The sequence below is a fragment of the Pleurodeles waltl genome, chromosome 10 (assembly GCF_031143425.1).
Source record: "Pleurodeles waltl isolate 20211129_DDA chromosome 10, aPleWal1.hap1.20221129, whole genome shotgun sequence".
NCBI lineage: Eukaryota > Metazoa > Chordata > Amphibia > Caudata > Salamandridae > Pleurodeles > Pleurodeles waltl.
Window position 1 is genome coordinate 181,864,970 of NC_090449.1, and position 20,138 is coordinate 181,885,107.

At 42.7% G+C, this 20,138-nt stretch overlaps 1 protein-coding gene across 4 annotated transcripts in view; it reads left to right on the forward strand.

The window, feature by feature from the left end:
- LOC138261322 (uncharacterized) overlaps positions 1-20,138 on the forward strand; it is an 888,401-nt gene that overhangs the window by 561,741 nt on the left and 306,522 nt on the right. For all 4 annotated transcript variants that reach the window (XR_011199068.1, XM_069210158.1, XM_069210160.1 and 1 more), the window contains 4 exons: positions 165-358; positions 7,311-7,613; positions 13,363-13,592; positions 15,044-15,205. Coding sequence is in view for 3 of the 4 variants with exons in the window: in XM_069210158.1 (XP_069066259.1) it covers positions 165-358; positions 7,311-7,613; positions 13,363-13,592; positions 15,044-15,205 (889 nt within the window). In the remaining variant the exon portion in view is untranslated. The remainder of the gene's footprint in view (positions 1-164; positions 359-7,310; positions 7,614-13,362; positions 13,593-15,043; positions 15,206-20,138) is intronic.

The following is a 20,138-nucleotide window of genomic DNA, read 5'->3' on the forward strand; positions in this document are numbered from 1 at the left end:
CCCAGCTGCTCTTTTCCCCACTCCACGCTGGCGGAAAGGGGTTCTTCTGTAATGAGGACCATCATGCTTGATTTATTTGTCTTTTGTTTTGCACAATACAATGTAGTGCATTTGTTACATTCAGTTTTGTTGTGTCTTGATCACATCTATATTTTATTTTCTAGGATATCAATGTCTTCTGAAATTCATTTAAATCAAAGCACCTTTCAGATGGATCTTTCTGGAACCAAGGAGGAAAAAGTTGGCCAAGTTTTGTCTATGACTGGGCAAATCCAGCACAATGTGGATGATCTGAAGACTATTCCAAAATTCATCTCATTGGCTGGATCTCTAAAGCACAAGAACGACATAAATGAAGGTAACTCTAAGCTTTAGGGCATCAGATGTATAAAGTAATTTGGCCAAATGTCTACCCTTTCTAATAACACAAATATGGTTATCAATTATTTTAATTGCACAGGATGCAGTATTATTGAATACTCTTGTGTGCATGCCTCAAGTAATACAAAAGCAATACATAGTTTGATTTCCTAGTTGTTTTTCATGATTTTGGAAAATTCCTCAATAAAGTTTTCACTGTGCTAGGGTGAAAAAGTTAATTCTTAAATGGAAATTTTTATGTCCTGAATTAATTGAGCGTTAAAGCATGTATTCTTGTTCAGATTACCACGGTTTCTCAAGCTGAAGTTCATTGCTTTGGTATATGCTACTAATGCGTTAGAAACAAGTGTGAATGTACAGAATTGATTATGGTTATGAAAATTATGAAATTTTCATTAGTCATATCAATATTCTAAATTTAGCTTTATACCTAAAATGTATGTGTTATTTTAAAAAAAAGCTTCAAATCCATTGCAATTGAAAAAAAACAAAAATTGAGACTCCCCTTCTGATGAGTTCTTTATTCAGTGTGATAATACGGAACCCACTAAATACTGATACTGCTAATTATGGTATTTAACAGACATGCATTACTTCTCTAATGTCCTGCACTTAGGAACGGAGGTTGACATGTTAATAATTCATGCTTCTCCCATTCCAGTTTGAGAAGACTAAGAATGTGTGGTAATGTTTTCAGGTTTAACCTGGTGAAAGTTGTGTGGGGGACAAAGTATAGTAATAGCATAGTGTTTGTTCTCCCAACTCCAGTTTACACCCGAACTGGGATTACCTCAGGACTAAGAATGAAGCCTTTGGAGAATGTTCAAGCTGAATGATATTGTAATTCCAACATGGACACTGCTAGTTCATGCCTCTCTACTCCAGCCACCAAACACATGATGACATTTAACCTACAAAGGCAACACGATAGAAACATTTAAAAACCAAAAAAGAGATAAACACCATGGCCCATATTTATACTTTTTGACGCAAAACTGCGCTAGCGCAGTTTTGCGCCCAAAAAATTAGCGCCGGCTAACGCCATTCTGAAGCGCCATGCGGGCGCCGTATTTATTGAATGGCGTTAGCCGGTGTTAGCCGACCGGCGCTGCCTGGTGTGCGTGAAAAAAAACCACGTACACCAGGCAGCGCCGGCGTAGGGAAAAATGGCGTTTGGGCGTCCAAAAATGGGGCAAGTCAGGCTGAGGGAAAAAAAACGTCTTAACCCGATTTGCGCCATTTTTTTTTGGCGCCCAGACGCCATTAACATGACTCCTGTCTTAGCAAAGACAGGAGTCATGCCCCCTTGCCCAATGGCCATGCCCAGGGGACTTCTGTCCCCTGGGCATGGTCATTGGGCATAGTGGCATGTAGGGGGGCACAAATCAGGCCCCCCATGCCAAATTTTTTTTAAAAAAAATACTTACCACAACTTACCTTTTCTTCCCTGGGGTGGGTCCCTCCATCCTTGGGTGTCCTCCTGGGGTGGGCAAGGGTGGCAGGGGGTGTCCCTGGGGGCTTGGGAGGGCACCTCTGGGCTCATTCTGAGCCCACAGGTCCCTTAACGCCTGCCCTGACCCAGGCGCTAAAATCCGGCGCAAATGCGGGTTTTTTAGTCCCGCCCACTCCCGGGCGTCATTTTTGCCCGGGAGTATAAATCCGACGCAATAGCATCGGAGTCATTTTTTTAGACGGGAACGCCTACCTTGCATATCATTAACGCAAGGAAGGTGTTCACGCAAAAAAATGACGCTAACTCCATGAACTTTGGCGCTAGACGCGTCTAACGCCAAAGTATAAATATGGAGTTAGTTTTGCGTCGAATTTGCGTCGAAAAAAACGACGCAAATTCGGCGCAAACGGAGTATAAATATGCCCCCATGTTTTTAACAGCATCTTGGACATAGATTTTGTATATAACTGTTAGGCCATTGTTAGGGAACACCTTATCTCCTCTGACAGCCTGAGCAGTATCAATTAGTGCCTTTTCTGAACTCATTCATGGAAGAATTTAGTATAGCCTTGTACAGAATCTTATGATGATGGGTAGTTTGTGTATAATGCACCTACATTCGTGCAGCCAATATGTCATGGCAAATATATACTATAATATTTCCACTACTCTGACAACCAAGGAACCAAGGACAGCTTGTTCCACTTCAAAGGTGCAGAGTACACATTTTATTTCATTTTTACTAAACAAAGATACACAATGCTTGGTCAGACTGTAGGATAATCATCTGCAAGAACGATAAGATCCCGTCTGCGTAATGATCAAAATCAGCGATTTTGCCTGGGTGGATTCTAGCTATTGGTATGTTCCTAATGACTCTTGCTACTCTGTGGTCTTCTGCCAAGCAAATGAGGCTCGCAAAGACCTGAATATGACCAGCAAATGGCAGTACACTTACCGGAATATCACCATAGGCATAAAAGCAGAAAAATGGAGACAGGAAGAATGATGTTCTGTTGTCATGCCACTGTGCCAGCAGGCAACTAGATAGAAAGAAAATACATTTGATTGGTCCTGCAATAACATAATTTACCGAGTAACGCATGCCACTTAATTAAAGGGCTCCGACATAAACTTGAAGAATCAAGATGGTCAGACGCTGCCAGTCTGTGGTAGTGAACATCAAGAACCTGTATATGCGCTGCACAAACACAAAGTTGACATCAACAGCGAGGGCAAGCGGCTACATTGTGAGCCAGTAATAGAACAGAGGGAGATATTTCTAGTTGGAGTTGTCTATGAAGATGCAGGCCCAAAGTTGTCAGCTGGTAATAACAGCTGTAAAGGTGGTGAAAACACATTTGTATTAACTCCATCTCAGGTACTTTACCTAAAATTAGGGGAATCGAAAGATGGGGAAACTGGAGGCACTATTGATGAGCAGGTCATCTGTTGGCAAGCAACACCAGTAGATTCATTTTCCCTTACTCATAGTCGTGATGATGATGTTGTTGACTACATTCCTTACATGTAAGGAAGAGCAAGTTAACATTACCTTTCAGCTACCAATGACCTTAACAAGTAAAAGCTTTTTACCAAGAAGATAACTAGCACGAAGAAAGACACGGTGCGAGTGTGGCATCACGTTCACCACTTTCAGTCATACAGCATGGTTTGGTTGGCTGCTGCGGGCAAGAGCTGAAGGGAAGACTCAACGGTTTGGTCTAGGAGCATTACATCCACCTGGGCTCCACTCTGGGAGATATGTGACTGTTATCAAACCTAATGTAACGAGTTTTGCTGTAAATATTGCTTTTATAATATGGGAATATTGGAGAGCTGACCCACTTGGGATCAAGAAGCACATGTTGGAAGAAATCATATCAAATCTCATCCATAAAAAGCCCTGCACGAAAGAGGGAGGGAAAATGCCAACAGCCTTTGGCCCTTGTGACATCCGTTGATGAATATCAGTTTAAAATGGCCATGGCACTGGCAGTGTGGGCAGCAGGTGACAAAATAAGAATCAGAGCATAAGGTGTTTGCTATCATTATACCCAGTCACAGCTGCAGACTGCAGGGATATGTTTGCAATCATTGATCTCAAGGTAATGTGACAACAAAGGCGTATTCAGTGGTTGCAAGTTGATAAGCAGTTTGTTGGTACATTAAGGCAGCCACTTGAAAGGAATTTTTCGGGAGCCAGAAGTACAACTGAAGTCACTTGAGGAAGTCAGAGTTGAATATGAATCTTTCCATCAAGCTAGAAGTGGGCCTGCTCCCTTTTCCTTAGTGGAAAATATGGGGCACCCTCATCTGGCAGACCATAGTCCAAGCATATTATATTTATATTGTGGATTTCAGTTTCTCAACTTAATTCAGAGGTAGGCAACACAATTTTCATGTCCATCAATAAATCAAATAGTACACACGAAAAAAGCAGAGATTGTATTGTTGTTGCTGATGGTGCTTCACAAACAGACTCGATAGACTCAGGGTGTTTTATTCAAGAGGGCCAGCGCTTAGTCCTCATTTTTGTGTGATCCCAAAATGAATAAAGGGTCCATTTTGTATTGTTGGCCTGTGCAATCAATATTTATCTCTGTCTCTATGAAACTAGGGCCCGGCTTCTTACTAAACGCAGAGGAATGTGCTGTGGTAATGGTGTGGGTGAATACTACGTCCCTGCCACCATTCAGTACTTCGGACTGTGATGTGAGACGGGATTCATGCCGAATGGCCAACCTAAGTGCTCTCAAGCAGAAAAATCACAGAAGGGCTGTTTGTTTCAATGCTTTTGAACCAGAACATCAATATCAGAATATCACCGGACACAATTATCATTTACAGAAATCTTACCCAAATTGAGTTAATAATAGAATCAGCATCCTATTGAAAGCTCTTTTTGTAAACTATATTTGGAACACAATATTCATGTCAGACAATATTTCTGTATACACTGACACTCAATCGTTTCAACATTCATGTGAATCTTTACATAGACAAGTAGTAATATGCGCCTCCGCCGCATTTGACACCTTCCAGAGAGTGAAAATAATTCCATCTGAAACATCACAGTGAGATTTCTCCATAAACTGTGTAAAATCTGTTCACCTCCTCTCTTAGATCACTCCACAAATCAGAGTTTGACTTTTGACCCCTCTGATGGTGATTCCTTCATTCTCACGTGTTTTTCAACTGTACCTTCTGCTGTTTAACCACAAATGGTCATGAAATCCAACTAGTGAACTGGGCCTAGGTGAGATTTGCGTAATTTCCTTTGCAGAAATTACACTTAACGCCCCAAAAGTATGCAAAATTACCCGTTATCACACAAAATGCTGGTCAGGCATTTTGAGCTATTTTTTTAGCACAAAATGTATTATTAGGTCCGCTTTAGGAACAAGGAAACATTTCTCTTTAAGACAATATCTTGTGACATGAACAAGCTGCTCCTGTTCAATTTGTTCACACTCTTCATGTGCTCCTGCAGTAGAATTTTTGCCCGAAGGAAATTTCAATTATGCAACGTCGTGCAATGGTGTAATTTCTAGAGTTGTAACTACCCCAAGGTGCAGTGCCAGACATTACACACAACTATAAGCAAAATTTCTCCCAGACCTAAAATTACCAAGATTTAGAAAGTGAAACTGGGCCCACCTTTTTGTCCCGAAATAATTCAGGAATTACTCTTTGATTTCAGTAATTTCCCATGTGACCGTTGACCCATGTTTCACGGAGCGTGACACTGATAGTCCTGGAAATCAAGATGTCTAAGTTCGCCTTCTTGTGCACACATGAACCCAAATATTAAGAATTTGGTGGAGTTACAACCCTCCCACTTGTGAGCTCTTTTTACATGTCACGGGGAACAGCTACAGACTTGTTGATCTCACAGACAAACCAACAAATAACTCAAACTCGTCTCAGATGAGCCAGAGCTCGAAATATGATGTGTCCCCCTGTAATTTGATATTAAAGATCCTGTTAACATTCCATTTAATGATTATTAAGTGCATCAGAAAATCAGTCCAACAGAATATTTTCTTTCCCCTTTTTACCAACTTGGGTTTCACTTGAGTTGCAGTTTTTAGGTCTGGCGTTAACCAAGACCTTTGAATTTTACTAAAATGATTTAAATAATGTACTGACTTCTAGGTGCTTTAAGCCAGTCGTCTTCAACCATTGGTCTATTGCTGTGTCATTCATTTTTTTCAATCACCAACTACAGCATTTGAGCAGTGGAGCATTCCACTTTAGCCACTGGCTAACTTCACTGTGAGCGATGGCATTCTGCTTTTTCAACTGGGCCACACAGTGACACAAAGTAGTGTGATTCAGTTCAAAGGTCTGCTACGGCAATGTGTGCTTTTTGAGATGAAAAAGTGTTTTACTTTTAGCTATTGTTTTTGGTCAATAAAGGCAAAGGCCCAACAGCTTCCCAAACATACTGCATAATGGTAAATTTTCAACAGCCCCCCCAATGCCTTTGGAGCACACCGCAAACTTTACAAAATGCGGTAGCCAGACCTTTTTTTAAACAAAATATTAGTCGGCGGCCACCTCTGTAAAGAAAACTGTACTGGCTTACTATAAGACAAATAATCACCTTCAAAGCACTTTCATTTTCCTACGTAGCTCCTCATGGCATGGGCCCAGCTTTCCTACTAAACAGCTTTAAATTGTAAAACCCTGGCAGGGCCATTCTCTCTGCTTCAGACATGTTTGCAGTGTGCCCAAGTTTAAGAGAGCCACTTGAGGAGGCAGGAGCTTTGTACTGGGAGACACAAAAGTTTGGAATACTCCGTCGTTGTATATTAAGGAAGCACCAAATTTACTAGCTTTCAGGAAGACATTGAAAACCTGGCTATTTAACACTCTGTAGTGTAATGGGCAATTTTGTTTCTGACTGTTTGTCATTAAAGCCAGCCCCAAGACACCCTGAGGTAATCGAGCGCTCTAGAAAAACACTTAACAATAACATACAATTTTACACACCATAACACGCATTGACAACCCCTAAAGGCTGCCAGACAATTCCAGACCTGTTGGCTTTGACTATGCTTGTTAACCATGTATCATGTGCAGCCAAAGACCCCCGCATTCCTTGCTGAGGAAAGATGCCACCATTCCTTACTGGAAGAGTATCTTTTTAGAGGTGGGTGGGTCGAGTTTGGACGATGTGTTATCCACCTATCACCACTATTGTTTAAAGTTTGATTTACGGCTCATGTGTTTAGTATATGCGCACAGTCTGCACCTTTACCTAAAGTATGTTTGTGTAGCTGTGAACCAACTGTCAATCAGTCACAATATTATATAAAATATTAATTATGGTCTCAGTTGAGTTTTTATAGCCTGTTTGATTGGCAAATTATTTGAGTTGCTGTTATTACCATCGACACTAACATCTTCTGTGTATCTTTTGATATTTGATATATTTTAGGCCAGTGTATCTCGTATATTTCTTTTGCAGGTAACCTACGTTTTCTAATGAATCAGGCCCAATATGGAGTGTATCTCAAAAACAGGAATATATTTGGAAACACAAGCCTTCATAATATCAATGTCATCGTGACTCAAAATGGTAGCCAATTATTGCCAACGGAAGCCAAGTTTAAAGGGCAAATGGAATTCACTGAACAACTAAGAAAAGGGGAAGCCTGCTTCCAGATGGATGAAAAATCACTGTGTGTAGACATTTCAAATAACATTGATCCTGAGCACAGGGGAGTGACTGGAAAACTGACACACAACATCATCTTTTTAATAAATGCAGGTATGTTTGAAAATCAAAACCCCTTGTTAATGCAGACTGTATTTCTGTAAGATTTGAAGCTATGATCTAAAACAATAAAAAATAAATAAAGCATGTGTCCTTAAAATTCTAAAGGCCCCTTTTTGCGCCCGGGGTTTGCAAAATGTCTAACCAAACATTTTACTTAGAGTGGGCTTTGGGTCAGCTGACTCCAACCGTTGGCTGATTTGGTGCAGCCTCTTTCAGCCAATGTCTTTAGACGTTGTCAATCACATGCTTGATCAGTCCAGATGAGGTCACCTCTCTCACACCATGGCATTTATGGTTTCTGTGTGTTAATCTGCCTCCTAGTGAATGCATGCACTGCAGTGCACTGTGGAGTATTTTACACCTCCAAGCCTCTCCCCTTGATGGCTACTTACTGCTTCTTTCAACCGCACCTATTTCCGCCAAGTATATCCCACCCTGTTCCTCCCACATCTCCCTCTTTTTCTCTTCCCATCCCTTCCACTTTGCCCTGATATGTCTGTTACCCCTTTCTCCCTCCTAGAACTCCCTCTTTCCTCTGTGTGTTCAGGCTGCCCCTTCTTTCTGCCCACTCTTGACTCTCATTGCTTCCCCCAAACTTTTCGTTTGTCAATGTTAAGATTACATTCTCTTCTTCCACCTGTTCCCAGAGAACAGACACTGAAGCTGGTGACACACATGCAAGGAGTCAATATTCATGGACGAGGTGGCCATCTTGCAATGGGTGGTTATCAGTCTTAAGTGGTGCGTAGTATTTGAATTAAATTACATAGCACTCCATTCCTATAAACTACTTGCTAAGCACTAGTCAATGAAAAACGATGGATGAGTCTAAATTAAAGGAAAGTAAAATAACACTTCTTAAAGGTGGTGGCGTGGTTCTTAGATCTCACGAGCTGTCTTCCTGTTTGTCTCAATGTTGGATTCCCACATGTCTATAGTTCTTTGAGTTTCTAAGTATGTGTTTCTGCTCGTCTTTCTTCCACTTCCATATGCATTGTTTTCAATACTCGCCCCCCCCCCGTCTCCCCCCTTGGTTGTTGTGTAAGAGTGGTCCATTCATGTCCTTGGTCACTGTGCTGGCTGCTGCTGTCTACCTCGTAGAGTGTGAGTTGCCGGGAATGAACACAGAAGGAAACATGCAGGTTCCCTTTATGGATAAAAGAGTCCAGGGAATGGTCACTGACTGAGCAATGTACACTGTATACGTTTCCCTGTACTTTTTATACTATACACACCACATCAGAACGCATTGAACTATATAGTGCTATCTTGAAACCTCTGTATGCGCTGTATTGTGCAGAGCGCAATCAAAAGTGATCTACACAGTGTATAACATATTGAATCATCAGTGCTGAGCACATTGTACCTATTTGCCAGTCGGTCATGTATACACATTCAAGTGAATTCATAAACAAACTTCATACACACCAGAGAAGACAATGTAGGGGGGACCACTTTATCTGCTTTAATAGCTATAACAAAAGATCTGTCTACCCTTGACAGAGTCTGCGAGAGACTGCTAACAAAATAAAACAAGTAAACCGTGGTAAATTTTATTACAAAGTAAAGCATAAAGATTCACTCATTCATTCCGCGAGGCCAGGTAAAGATTGTTTTCTTTAACACAAGCATTTTGGCATGCACCTTCTGGAGGTGGATATCCTACTGATATCGGCATCAAGTTTATTGACCTGCTGGAAATACCTTAATGGGATTGCAACTCGTGACCTCGTGGTTCCACACACATCACTACAAGATATACTCACCCAATTAATGGCTTACCGGTATCACAGAAGGCATTTGCTGCTGGTGCCTTAATCCACCGCGCTCTTTTTTGTCAAGCTTAGAATCTCTCATTATATATCAAATTGCAGCTGTGATTCTCGATCCGTTCATACGATTTTCAAACCTTTTCCTTTCTGTTTTGAAAATGTAGTCCTTCAATTTTGCAATATTTAAAACAAAAATCAGCAGTGCTCCTCGGCAATATGCGTTCCTTTCTTTTGGTTTTGTGCCAGGTAAGATAGTTAAATTGATTAATGCATCTGCTGTACAGTTATTTCAAATCTGGATGGCCCATTCATCACTTAATCCTTCCGACATTGATGAATGAGTAGCACTTAGATGAGCAAAATTAAGACATATTAATAACTCCCAGATACAAACCAATTTTTAGATTGTGCTACACAAGTATACAACTGAATAACTACCCCTGCCCTGCTTCAGTTTTGATTCACTTTTGTTTTAGCCATGTCTTTGTGAGTGAACTGGTCAACAGTGTGTAAAAACAGGGCAACCTGGTAAAGATATCCATTTATATTTATCAATGTATACATCAAGGACTCTGGTATGTTTATTCCCATTTAAAAATGTATGACCAGGTAAGTACATGCCAAGAAAAGGAAGGGTTTGCCTTAAAGAGAACTCAAACTATAATCTTAGTTAGGCGAGTTAGAAAAAAATGTTCTAAACATGGACGTTGTGCTAATTACTATCACAAACGGCTATGATAAATGATGATACCATTGTAGTAAAGCGGACCCCACTAAATAGAAAATGCACACATAATTGTGTCATTGTATTATAATATGAAATCGATAATATATTTTCATATATAAAATCAATGTGGCTTTTTTGGGGCTAAAGCTCAGTAGTGTACATAGGTGTGATACAAAAATAATTGCATACATTTATATAATCAATTCAAGTGTACGGTTAAAGACAGGTGACAATAAGAGATTTTGGCAAAGAGGAATCAAGTCCAATTAAGGCGGTCACAGTTCTATCCCTTCTAGTGTGACCGTTCAACTGTCTACTCGATTAAGTGTCCACTTTTTGACCCTTTTATATTTGTCACATCTTTCTCAGACCAAGATAAGAATTTGCAGCTATTGTGCCAATATCTGGGTTGATTATGCAGATGAGGAATGACTCATCGGCATAATTAATTTAGCACCATTAAAGGTAAGGTTGAAACATAAAAAATTGGCCATTACAGCCATTCCCCCAGAGTGCACAAGGGTTCAACAGGTAAAATAGGAAATATTTAAGTTTTTACAGCGAGAAACTTCAAGCAACCAGGGATAAGGGTCTGCTCCGAACAGAAAGAAAGTGAGGAAAATCAAGGGGAAGCTGCCCACGTAGGGTAATATGTACAGAATTTAGGGATTGCAAGTTCCTGATTGCGATTCTTTGGGAATCACAATTAGGAAATCGTAATTGCTAATGTACAAAAACGTATACTTTGGAAATAGAGATTCCTAATGGGCTCACAATAGACCTACCTCATTAACATTAAGGAGGTAAGTTGTAATTTGCGACCCATTAGGATTTGCAGCCATTTGGGGGATAGTGGCCAGCTGTCCTGCTGGGGTCAGCAGACCACCGTGTCTGTGACTGCTTTTTAATAAAGCAGTCTTTTTTTTTTAATGCAGCTAGTTTTCATTAAGGGCTTGTTTCTGTCTATTAACCCAGATGGTGGCGGTTAGGTTGACATAGGATGCCATGATCTGATTAATCATGTCCAGCCCTTTCTTTAATGATTACCACATAGAGGAATATCCAGCTAACCCTATCAAATGCCTTCTCTGCATTGAGCAAGAGAAGGCAGGAGGGGATATTGTGACAGTGGATTTTTCTACCAGGTGCGCAACCCGACGAATTTGAGCCACACCCTGCCAGTTGCAGATGAAGCCCATCTGGCGGGTGTCTATAAGGACAGGTGGAAACTGTTCAAATAGGTTCTCCAAGATCTTCATGAAGATCTTAGCGACCCTTTTCAGGAGTTCTATGGGATGATAGGAAGAGAATAAAGTGTGGTTTTTGCTCGGTTTGGGGATAAGGCCAATTTTGGCAGCTACCATGGTGGGGGTAAGTCCCATGTTTTGCGTGAGAGACTTAAATAACATCAGCAAGTGATCCTGGAGAACAGGAAGGAATGCTTTGTAGAAGGTGACATGGAGCTCATCCAGCCCAGGCATTTTCCCGAGCGGAAACTCTCTCAGGGCTCGATATAGCTCTGTTAGTGTGATGGTGGTGTCTAAGAGTTCTGCATGCTATGGATCAAGTGGGTCCCTTTCACAGGTGCCTCAGTAGGAGTCTATTAGGACTGGAAAGAAGTTGTCTCGGGTGTAAAATGTTTGTTAGTAACTGTGAAATGCCTGTTTGATGCCCTTTCGGTAGTCACCCAAGTTGTCTTATCATGATTTTAGCTCTGTGCTCCCTGGCATGCTGCTGGCACAGTTTACAGGCAAGAAGAGTACCAACTTTGCCACACCCTTGATAGTACTTCTGTCTCAGAGCCAAGAGGGATCAATGAGGTTCTATGGGCCCTCAATTGTCCCCACAGAATCACAAGCTGTCTCTTGTTGCGCTTAGTTGGGGCAGATTGGTCAAGGAGCTCAAGGGCTCTGATCTGAGCCAACAGGACAGTCTCCCCAGATGGTTAAAAAATATTAATATCAACATTCACAAAGGGGAAGGGGGGGACCATGGGGTTCACTTCCCATTTGTGAATGGATACCACCACCCTTGAGGTGTTGTTAAAAAAATAACATCCTGCAAACATAATTTGGTTGCAAAACATTCATATATACCACTGTGAATCGGTATTAGGAAGGGATGCCCTAAACAGCCCCTTCCAAACACCAGTTTGCAAACCAAAATTGCGATGTTACCAAATCGGAGTTTGGCTTTTGTACATTTTAAAAACCTTTTTTGCAGTTGCAAATGGCTGATTCTGCAAATTAGGCCAGTGCGAACTCAAACAAGGTTTTGTGCATATGTTCCTTAGGCTCCACCATCAAGGAACAATTCACTGGAGCACAGGGACAACGAAAAGTAATTTAGTAATCATAATTCAAGGAATGGTTTGGAAGAAAACAGAAAGCAGGGATCATAATGCCACTATTTATCTATAGAGAGCACTAACTCACAGAGTGCTCCTGAACTTGCAACCAAGCAAGTTTTTCCTTTGCAAGATTTAACTGCTGTTAGTGTCTTTAACCGTCCTGCTCTGAATAAGTGGAAATTTGTGTAAAACCATAGTTGAGGACCTCTTGGAGGTCTTCTTGTAAGTAAGTTTTTACTTCAGCCCTCCCCCCCTCTTCTAACACCAGTCCCACCCAATTGCTTACCATTTGGGAGTTAATTATTCATTTAATTTATACCACGTTCAGGCTTAGTTTCGGATTCATACTATTGCATTTCACCACTTCGGGCTTTCCTTTGCATGCCGTTGATTAATACTGGTAATGTGGGTGGGTGTATTTTTTAGGGTTTATACTTTTAAATATAACATTGTTATTTAGATTGGCATTTCTTTATGACAACCACTTCCTTGTTAGAGGTGTCTTAACTAATCATAAACTGTTAGAGGAAAAGTGAAACCCAAGTAGCCTTTGTTGAGTACACGTACTGTTCTTTGACTACACCTTCGTTCCTCTAAGGTGGAATCCTCACTACTTGGACCTCCCCAGGTTTCTTAGTGTTGCCCTCCATCTTATGATTCATTATTTTGTTTTCCATTAAGCATGAGTTTTTTGTATGTCAGATGATTTCTCCTATTTTACTTTGCTTCTGTTCTTTTTGAGAGTGGTAGTAGGAGACAGCCCAAGTCTCATGTTGAAATCTATTTTCAGTTTTTCTTTAATGTTACATGTTATATCAAGGATGAAATGTGAATGTCTCTCCATTTTTTACCTGCAATGTGCTTTTACATATATGCTGTTTATGTCTGTAGGGCTGCCCATGGAAGGAGCTGTAGTGGTTGCATATGACCATATAAGCACTAACCGCACAGTCACCATGGGTTTGCAGAGTGGCAGTGACCATATAAACATGACCATTGGAGTAGAGCGGCTGTTCATAGAGCCTCCCCAGTCACAGATTACAGCGAGGTTGCTGCACAACCTAGAGGAGCTGAAGAAACATGGTGTCCCTTTCTCTGCTGAGGGAGTTTGCTATTACGAGGTAAGAATGTTCTATTTTTCCAAAGTATTTCTGACTAAACCAAGTATGAACTGAGAGCAACAAGCGGACCTCAAAAGTGTTCAAAAAATAGCATTTTACTGCACGGATAGAGGGTAAGGACATAGGCCTTCATTACAAGTGTGGTGGTCTTACAACTGCTACACTCGCTGTGGCGGTCTGGACCGCCGCCAATGCGGTGGTCCGACTGCCACATTAAAAATCCTGGTGTTCGGACCACCAGGAAACATGAGCTCAGCCAGGATCTTGGATCCCGGCGGTCTGGAGGTGGTGGAGATCCTAATTCGCCAGGGCAGCTCTGCAAGCAATGCTGCCTAGGGGTTTACGACCTCGTTCTCCGCCAGCCTTTTCATGGCGATAACACCACCATGAAAAGGTTGACAGAAAACAGATGTAGGGGCCCCCCTGCCCAGCACCATCCCAATGTTCACTGTCTGCTTTGCAGACAGTGAACATTGCGACAGTGGTGGTGAACTCTATGGGATACAGCACTGCTGGCACCTCGATTATGAGCCGGAGACAATGCTGTACCCTGTTTCCTGCTAGGCTGGTGTGCAGAAACAGAGGTTTCTACACACCAGCATAGTGGGAAACTGTTAATGGGGGCCGGCTGGGAGGTAGCCTTTGTGGCAACAACCTCCCCGTCGGAGGTTCCAAACTCGCAATGACCCCCCAGAGTACGGTCCTTTCCAGAAGAAGCTGTATTTATCATTGGAGTGGCACAAACCATTTTAAGACAAAAAAGTTATAGGTTTTGCAGACAGTTGTGAGGAGAAACATTTGAATATGCCAACATTTGAAGGTCCCATGGTCAACCCAGGGGGACTATTTTTAGGCAGCAGTGAATAATGTATGTAATTATGGGAAAATTGAGAGCTGCTCGTCATGGAAGTTGAGAAACCCACATTTTTCTGATTCTATCGCTGTAATGTGTAGATTTTAAATTGTGTGATCTAGTTAAAATGCAATTCATATCATGATTATATCTGCATATTTTTTAAATTGTATTGCCTGGTAGGGTTTTGTTTAAATACAATATACAGAATTGCATTAACTTATATTAGTATTTTTGACTAACATATAACTTAAAAATATACGATTCAAATATGATAATACTGAACTACTGTCATTGTAACAACACGATAATATCAGTTGTTTCCAGGTTTATTTACGTATTATATTTTTGGAGGGGGGGAGATTTTCATGCAACTACCTGTCTCACCCACAATGTTCTGGTCTAATATGCTACTTTCTCCCTTCATTAAAGATCAAACAAGCAGACAGTTACTGTGCGGTAGGACTTCTGTTGCAGTTTTTTAAGAATGAAAATATTAAGCAACTGGCTTGCTAACAGGCTTTAACCTGCTGGTGTGAATGTATATTCTTGGGGTCTGTTATGGTGCGACCTAATTACTTTCTTTATGTACTTCAAGAATTCGAGCAAAAAAGAAATTGTTGGTGTAAAAGTTGAAGTGGACCAGGAGAGGTTCAGAGGTGAAGTGCAGAAGAAGAACATTGGCAGCTCAACAGAGATATCACTTTTGCTGCACCATGATATGGCTTCTCTGATGGACACAGTACCATCAACGTTACAGGTTAGTTGACACAAAACGCTGTATTGGTCAGCTGCCATAATTTCACAGTGTGCTCAACCGCTCAGATCTATCTACAAAATACAGCACGTATCTTGACTGGAATGTATGATTGCCGTGTTCCCTTCAGATGGAGTCTCCTTACACAAACATGCTGGCATGCATTTTGCAACACGTGACAGTGAGAAAGACGATTCGAGCTATGCCAGGGAGATAGGGGTGACTGGCCTGATATTTAAAGTGGTTTATCTTAGGTGTCAAGAGGCCTCATATTGCAGGACTAATACTTGAGACCATATACCACTTTTAGCATTTGACTCTCAGGATAGTGAGACAGAGCAGTCGAAGTCCTAGGTCTACCCAGAGTCTCTTGCCCTGGCCAGTGGCATAGCAAAGGCCCCCACACCCCCCTCAGTCTGCTATGATGGTCACTTGCAGTACTATTCACTGTCTGTTAGCCATACCTGTTGTTTCAAATGATCATGCACTAATCTTTGGACCAGTTACTTGCTCATTTCTTGCACAAATTGAACTACTTTTTCTGTGTAAGTTAAACACTCAATTGGATTGCATGTGTTTTTTCACCCTGTGTGCTGCTTTCCCCTTCACTTTACACCACCCCTCTCTCTCCTTGTTGCTTCCCCATTTCTCCCACTCCTCCATTGCTCCCCCTCCACTTCCCACCAGTCGCCCCCATTCTGGCACCCCATCCAAACTTTATTTTGTTGGCAAAGCCCATAGGTAACACCACCTCATTGGTTTTGCCAATGCTTATTTCAAACAGACATGCTTTTCCCATTGTTCAACACTTGCAATTTCACCCCAAAGCTTTGCTCACAGCCTCCACTTTACACTTTCCTCTTACACTTTTTGTGCAGAGCAGTAAACCTGCCACACCTTAAGTTGCCTCAATTTTCTCTCTATCTCTCCGTAAACCTCCCCATTAGTCATGCCATATTGCCTCTTGATATTGCATCTTCCTGCTATTAGCACAGTTTTATTTTACATTATGGACTCCATAGGCATGCATGTGTCTTCTTACTCTCCTCTGCGTGTTGCTTCTCCACACCCTCTTGCCCTACTTCCTCTCCATGTTCCAACCAGCTCCACAGTTCCTCCTATGCTTCTACATCCTGCCCAGCAGATTATTTTAATGTTCCATCTGTCCCTCCTTTGATCTGGGCCACCCAAGACCCAACCTGGCACACACTTCCTGTCCCTTTACCACTTCCGTTTATTGGCAGATGCAATGCATATTTCTGCCCATGCTTGTTTCTAACAGACATGATTCCCCCATTGTTAGTAGCATGCGCTTTTGCCCCAAACTCTCACTCTTTGCATTCCCTGTGTGAAACTGTCCCCTCACAGTTATTTGTCAGGAAACCTGCCACCTCACAAGTTATCTCCGATTTTCTCTTAATTTCCGTACCACCCCCTGTCTTAGTCCTGCCACATAGGGGGTCATTACAACCCTGGCGGACGGTGTTAAAGCGGCGGTAAGACCGCCAACAGGCTGGCGGTCTTTTTTTGAGTATCATGACCTGGGTCTCCAGCCCGGCGGCCGTCACAATACCGCCGCCGGTATTGTGACCCGGCTTACCGCCGTGGATTTCCAGCGGTAGGAACCGCCATGAAATCCATGGTGGTAAGCACTATCAGTGCCAGGGAATTCCTTCCCTGGCACTGATAGGGGTCTCCCCCACCCCCAACCCGACTCCCTCCCCTACACCCCCCACCACCCCTGCCACCCCCCAAAGGTGGCAGGGACCCCCTCCCCACCCCGACCCCCGACATTACCTTACACATACACACCCGACACGCACGCAGGCACTAACAACACACATACGCACACACACCAACATACACGCCAACATCCACACACACAGTCAGACACGTACACCCACATTCACACATTCACGCACACATCCACACAGACATACCTACAGACATACACGCACTCATTCCCAAAACATGCAACACCCCCACAAGCATACACGCACTCACACCCCCCTACATACACAGACGCACACCCCCATGCACCCACACAACACACAACACCCCCCTGCCCCCCTCCCCTAACGGACGATCGACTTACCTGTTCCGTCGATCTGCCGGGAGGGGACGGGAGCCATGGGGGCAGCTCCGCCGACACCACACCGCCAACAGAACACCGCCGCGCAGAATCACAGGACGTGATTAGCTGGGCGGTGTTCTGTTGGCGTGGCGGTGGAGGTGGAGCAACCTCCACTTCACCGCCGCCCGCAAGTATGGCTGTTGGCGGCTCTCCGTCGGAAAAACGACGGAGGGCAGCCAATGGTCATAATACACCGAGCGGCAAACCGCCACTACTGGCGGTCTTCCGCACGGCGGTCCCTCGGCGGTCTTTTAACAAGACCGCCATAGACTTTTACCTATGTAGTACCTTCATGCCATGAAGCGACTTATACCGCTGAAGAAGGACAAAGGGCAAGAGCTGTGGGAAAAGTAAGGCGAATGGGAGAAAAAAAGGGTGCAGAGAAAAGAATAACTGGAACATTGTTTTCTTGTACCTTGTAAAACACTACAAGCCACTTTACAGCTCCTTTAGAGCACTTAACAGTACAGGGCAGTACAGGAGAAAACACAGACTGGTTGGTTATCATCACTTATGCCGATATAAGGCTGCTTTGAGTTTCTTCTAAGTTCTCTTTTTCAGCGTTTCTAAATTATATTTTTTTCATTTCTCACGCTCTAGTGTGTCTTTTTCTAAACCTTGCCTTCTCCTGTGCTCTTTCTATGTATTCTAATATCTCTCACTAGTACGCACAAACCTTTATTCTATATGTTTCTCTTTAAGTCTGTCTCTGTGATTCATTCTCCCCATCACTCTCTCCCATCTCTCACACTCTCTCTCTCTCTCTCTGTCACTCACACACATCCACACCCTCTAGGTTCCCTTCTGCTGCAGTGGGTTTCAGTGTTTCGTGTGGCCACAGGTCTTAATCCACTAAAGATTCGTGCAGAATGTCCACACTGTTATGTGCATTGCTTTACTTTTGCTATGCACATGTGGTCCCAGCTAGTATGTGTTAATCAGCCACAGTAGCCACATACTGGTCCACCTGTGGTGTGTTGGTGTTTAATATATTACTTGTAATTGATGAATAGTGTTTGTTTCTCAGAGGACCAGGTGCTGGTGCTAGAAAGGTGATATCCAACAGCATGTCTGAGCACTGTTCTGTCTAATGTGTTCTGTGGCATGCTGTGTATGTGTTGTTTTTAGGTCAAACATGGCAGCGCTCAAGTGTTGTAATCTGTATGTAGGCTTCAACCACGCCCTTCACTTCCATTTGTTCCTTAGTCTGCCTTTCAAAATGCACACGCTTTCATCTGTAAATGCTTCACATTTGTCCTGCCTTCAGGCTGCTTTGTTACTGCCCTGGAGACTGAACCTGTTGCATAGATGATTGCACAATTTGCCACAAAGTTCGTCTGGCACACCATTTTTTTTCTTTTGAATGACCTCTTCGTGCTGTGTGGCCGTATGTAGTTTCTTCTTCACTGTTGGGGGCATATAGTTATCATACGGGTGGCCGTATGGTGTTTCTTTATTTTTGGGAGCATGCCGCTATCGCGCCGTTTTGCACTGGTGGCCGTACGTTGTTTATTGTTGGGGGCATGGTGCTATCATGCCGATTCGCGCTGGTGGGCGTATGGTGTTTCTTCATTGTTTTGGGCATGCCCCTATTGCTCCAGTTTGTGATGGTGGCAGTATGTGTTCTTCATTGTTTGCGGCTGGTGGCCATGTGGTGTTTTTTCATTGTTTTGGGCATGCCTCTATCGCACCGATTCCCGCTGGTGGCTGTATGTCATTTCTACATAGTTTGGGGCATGGCGCTATCGCGCCGATTCACACTGGTGGGTGTATATAGTCTCTTGATTGTTTTGGGCATGCTGCTATCACGCCGCTTCAGTCCTTTTTTTGTGCACGCACCCATAAGGTTACTGTTTACATTTCACATGCTTTACTTAATCTTGCATTCTTGCTTTTATTTTTCAAGGATGTGTTACTTATTTCACACCAGCATATTACACTTGTCTCCCCTCTTCCATAACCGATTTCCCATTTTCTGGTTCTCCAGCGCTCCAAGGTCATATGAATGGCAATTGTGCTATGAACATTTCAGCACTCTTGCAAAATTATTTATTCATACAAAGAATTATTACCTGTTACAAAATCTCCTCCTTAAGGTAGGAGTGAGTTTTCTAATGCTTGAATGCCCTGAAAATGTGTGCATGCTGACAACTGTATTTCTTTGTATGTTTTCTCAACCGATTCCTATCCTAAAAATGGTAGATGATTTCCCCTTGTCTCAGACAAGAGTATTTACATTTTCAGGTTTGGAATGGGCACGGTAGAGATGAAGGGCAATGGGCAACTCCACTGCATACTCCAGGAGGCCTTATTTTTATTTTTTATTGAGAACTCTATACGAGTGCATGTGCTTCCTTCTCCCTCTCTCCATTTTTCATCTTTATCCGCTCACACACTTGTTTTACTTCCAATTCCACTCACTGATGTTCTCTGTCCTACTCTGTCCTCAGTGGCGGCCGGCAGCTTTAGGAGGGAGGGGCCGGGCGGGACACACACACAGACACTCATTCTTTCACACACAGACACGCACATCCATTAACAACACTCATACCATTCAAACATGCATGCACGCACCAAACATTCATTTAAAAAGATCGCACACACTCATTCTTTCACACACACACGCACACACATCCATTAACAACACTCATAACACTCAAACATGCACGTGTGCACCAAACATTCAATTTAAAACATCACACACATACACACACACACTTACCTTCAGCATCCAGGTCCCAGGAGGGTTGGGACTGCTGCCTTCCCTCATTGGCTGACCTTAGGTCAGCTAATGAGGGAAGG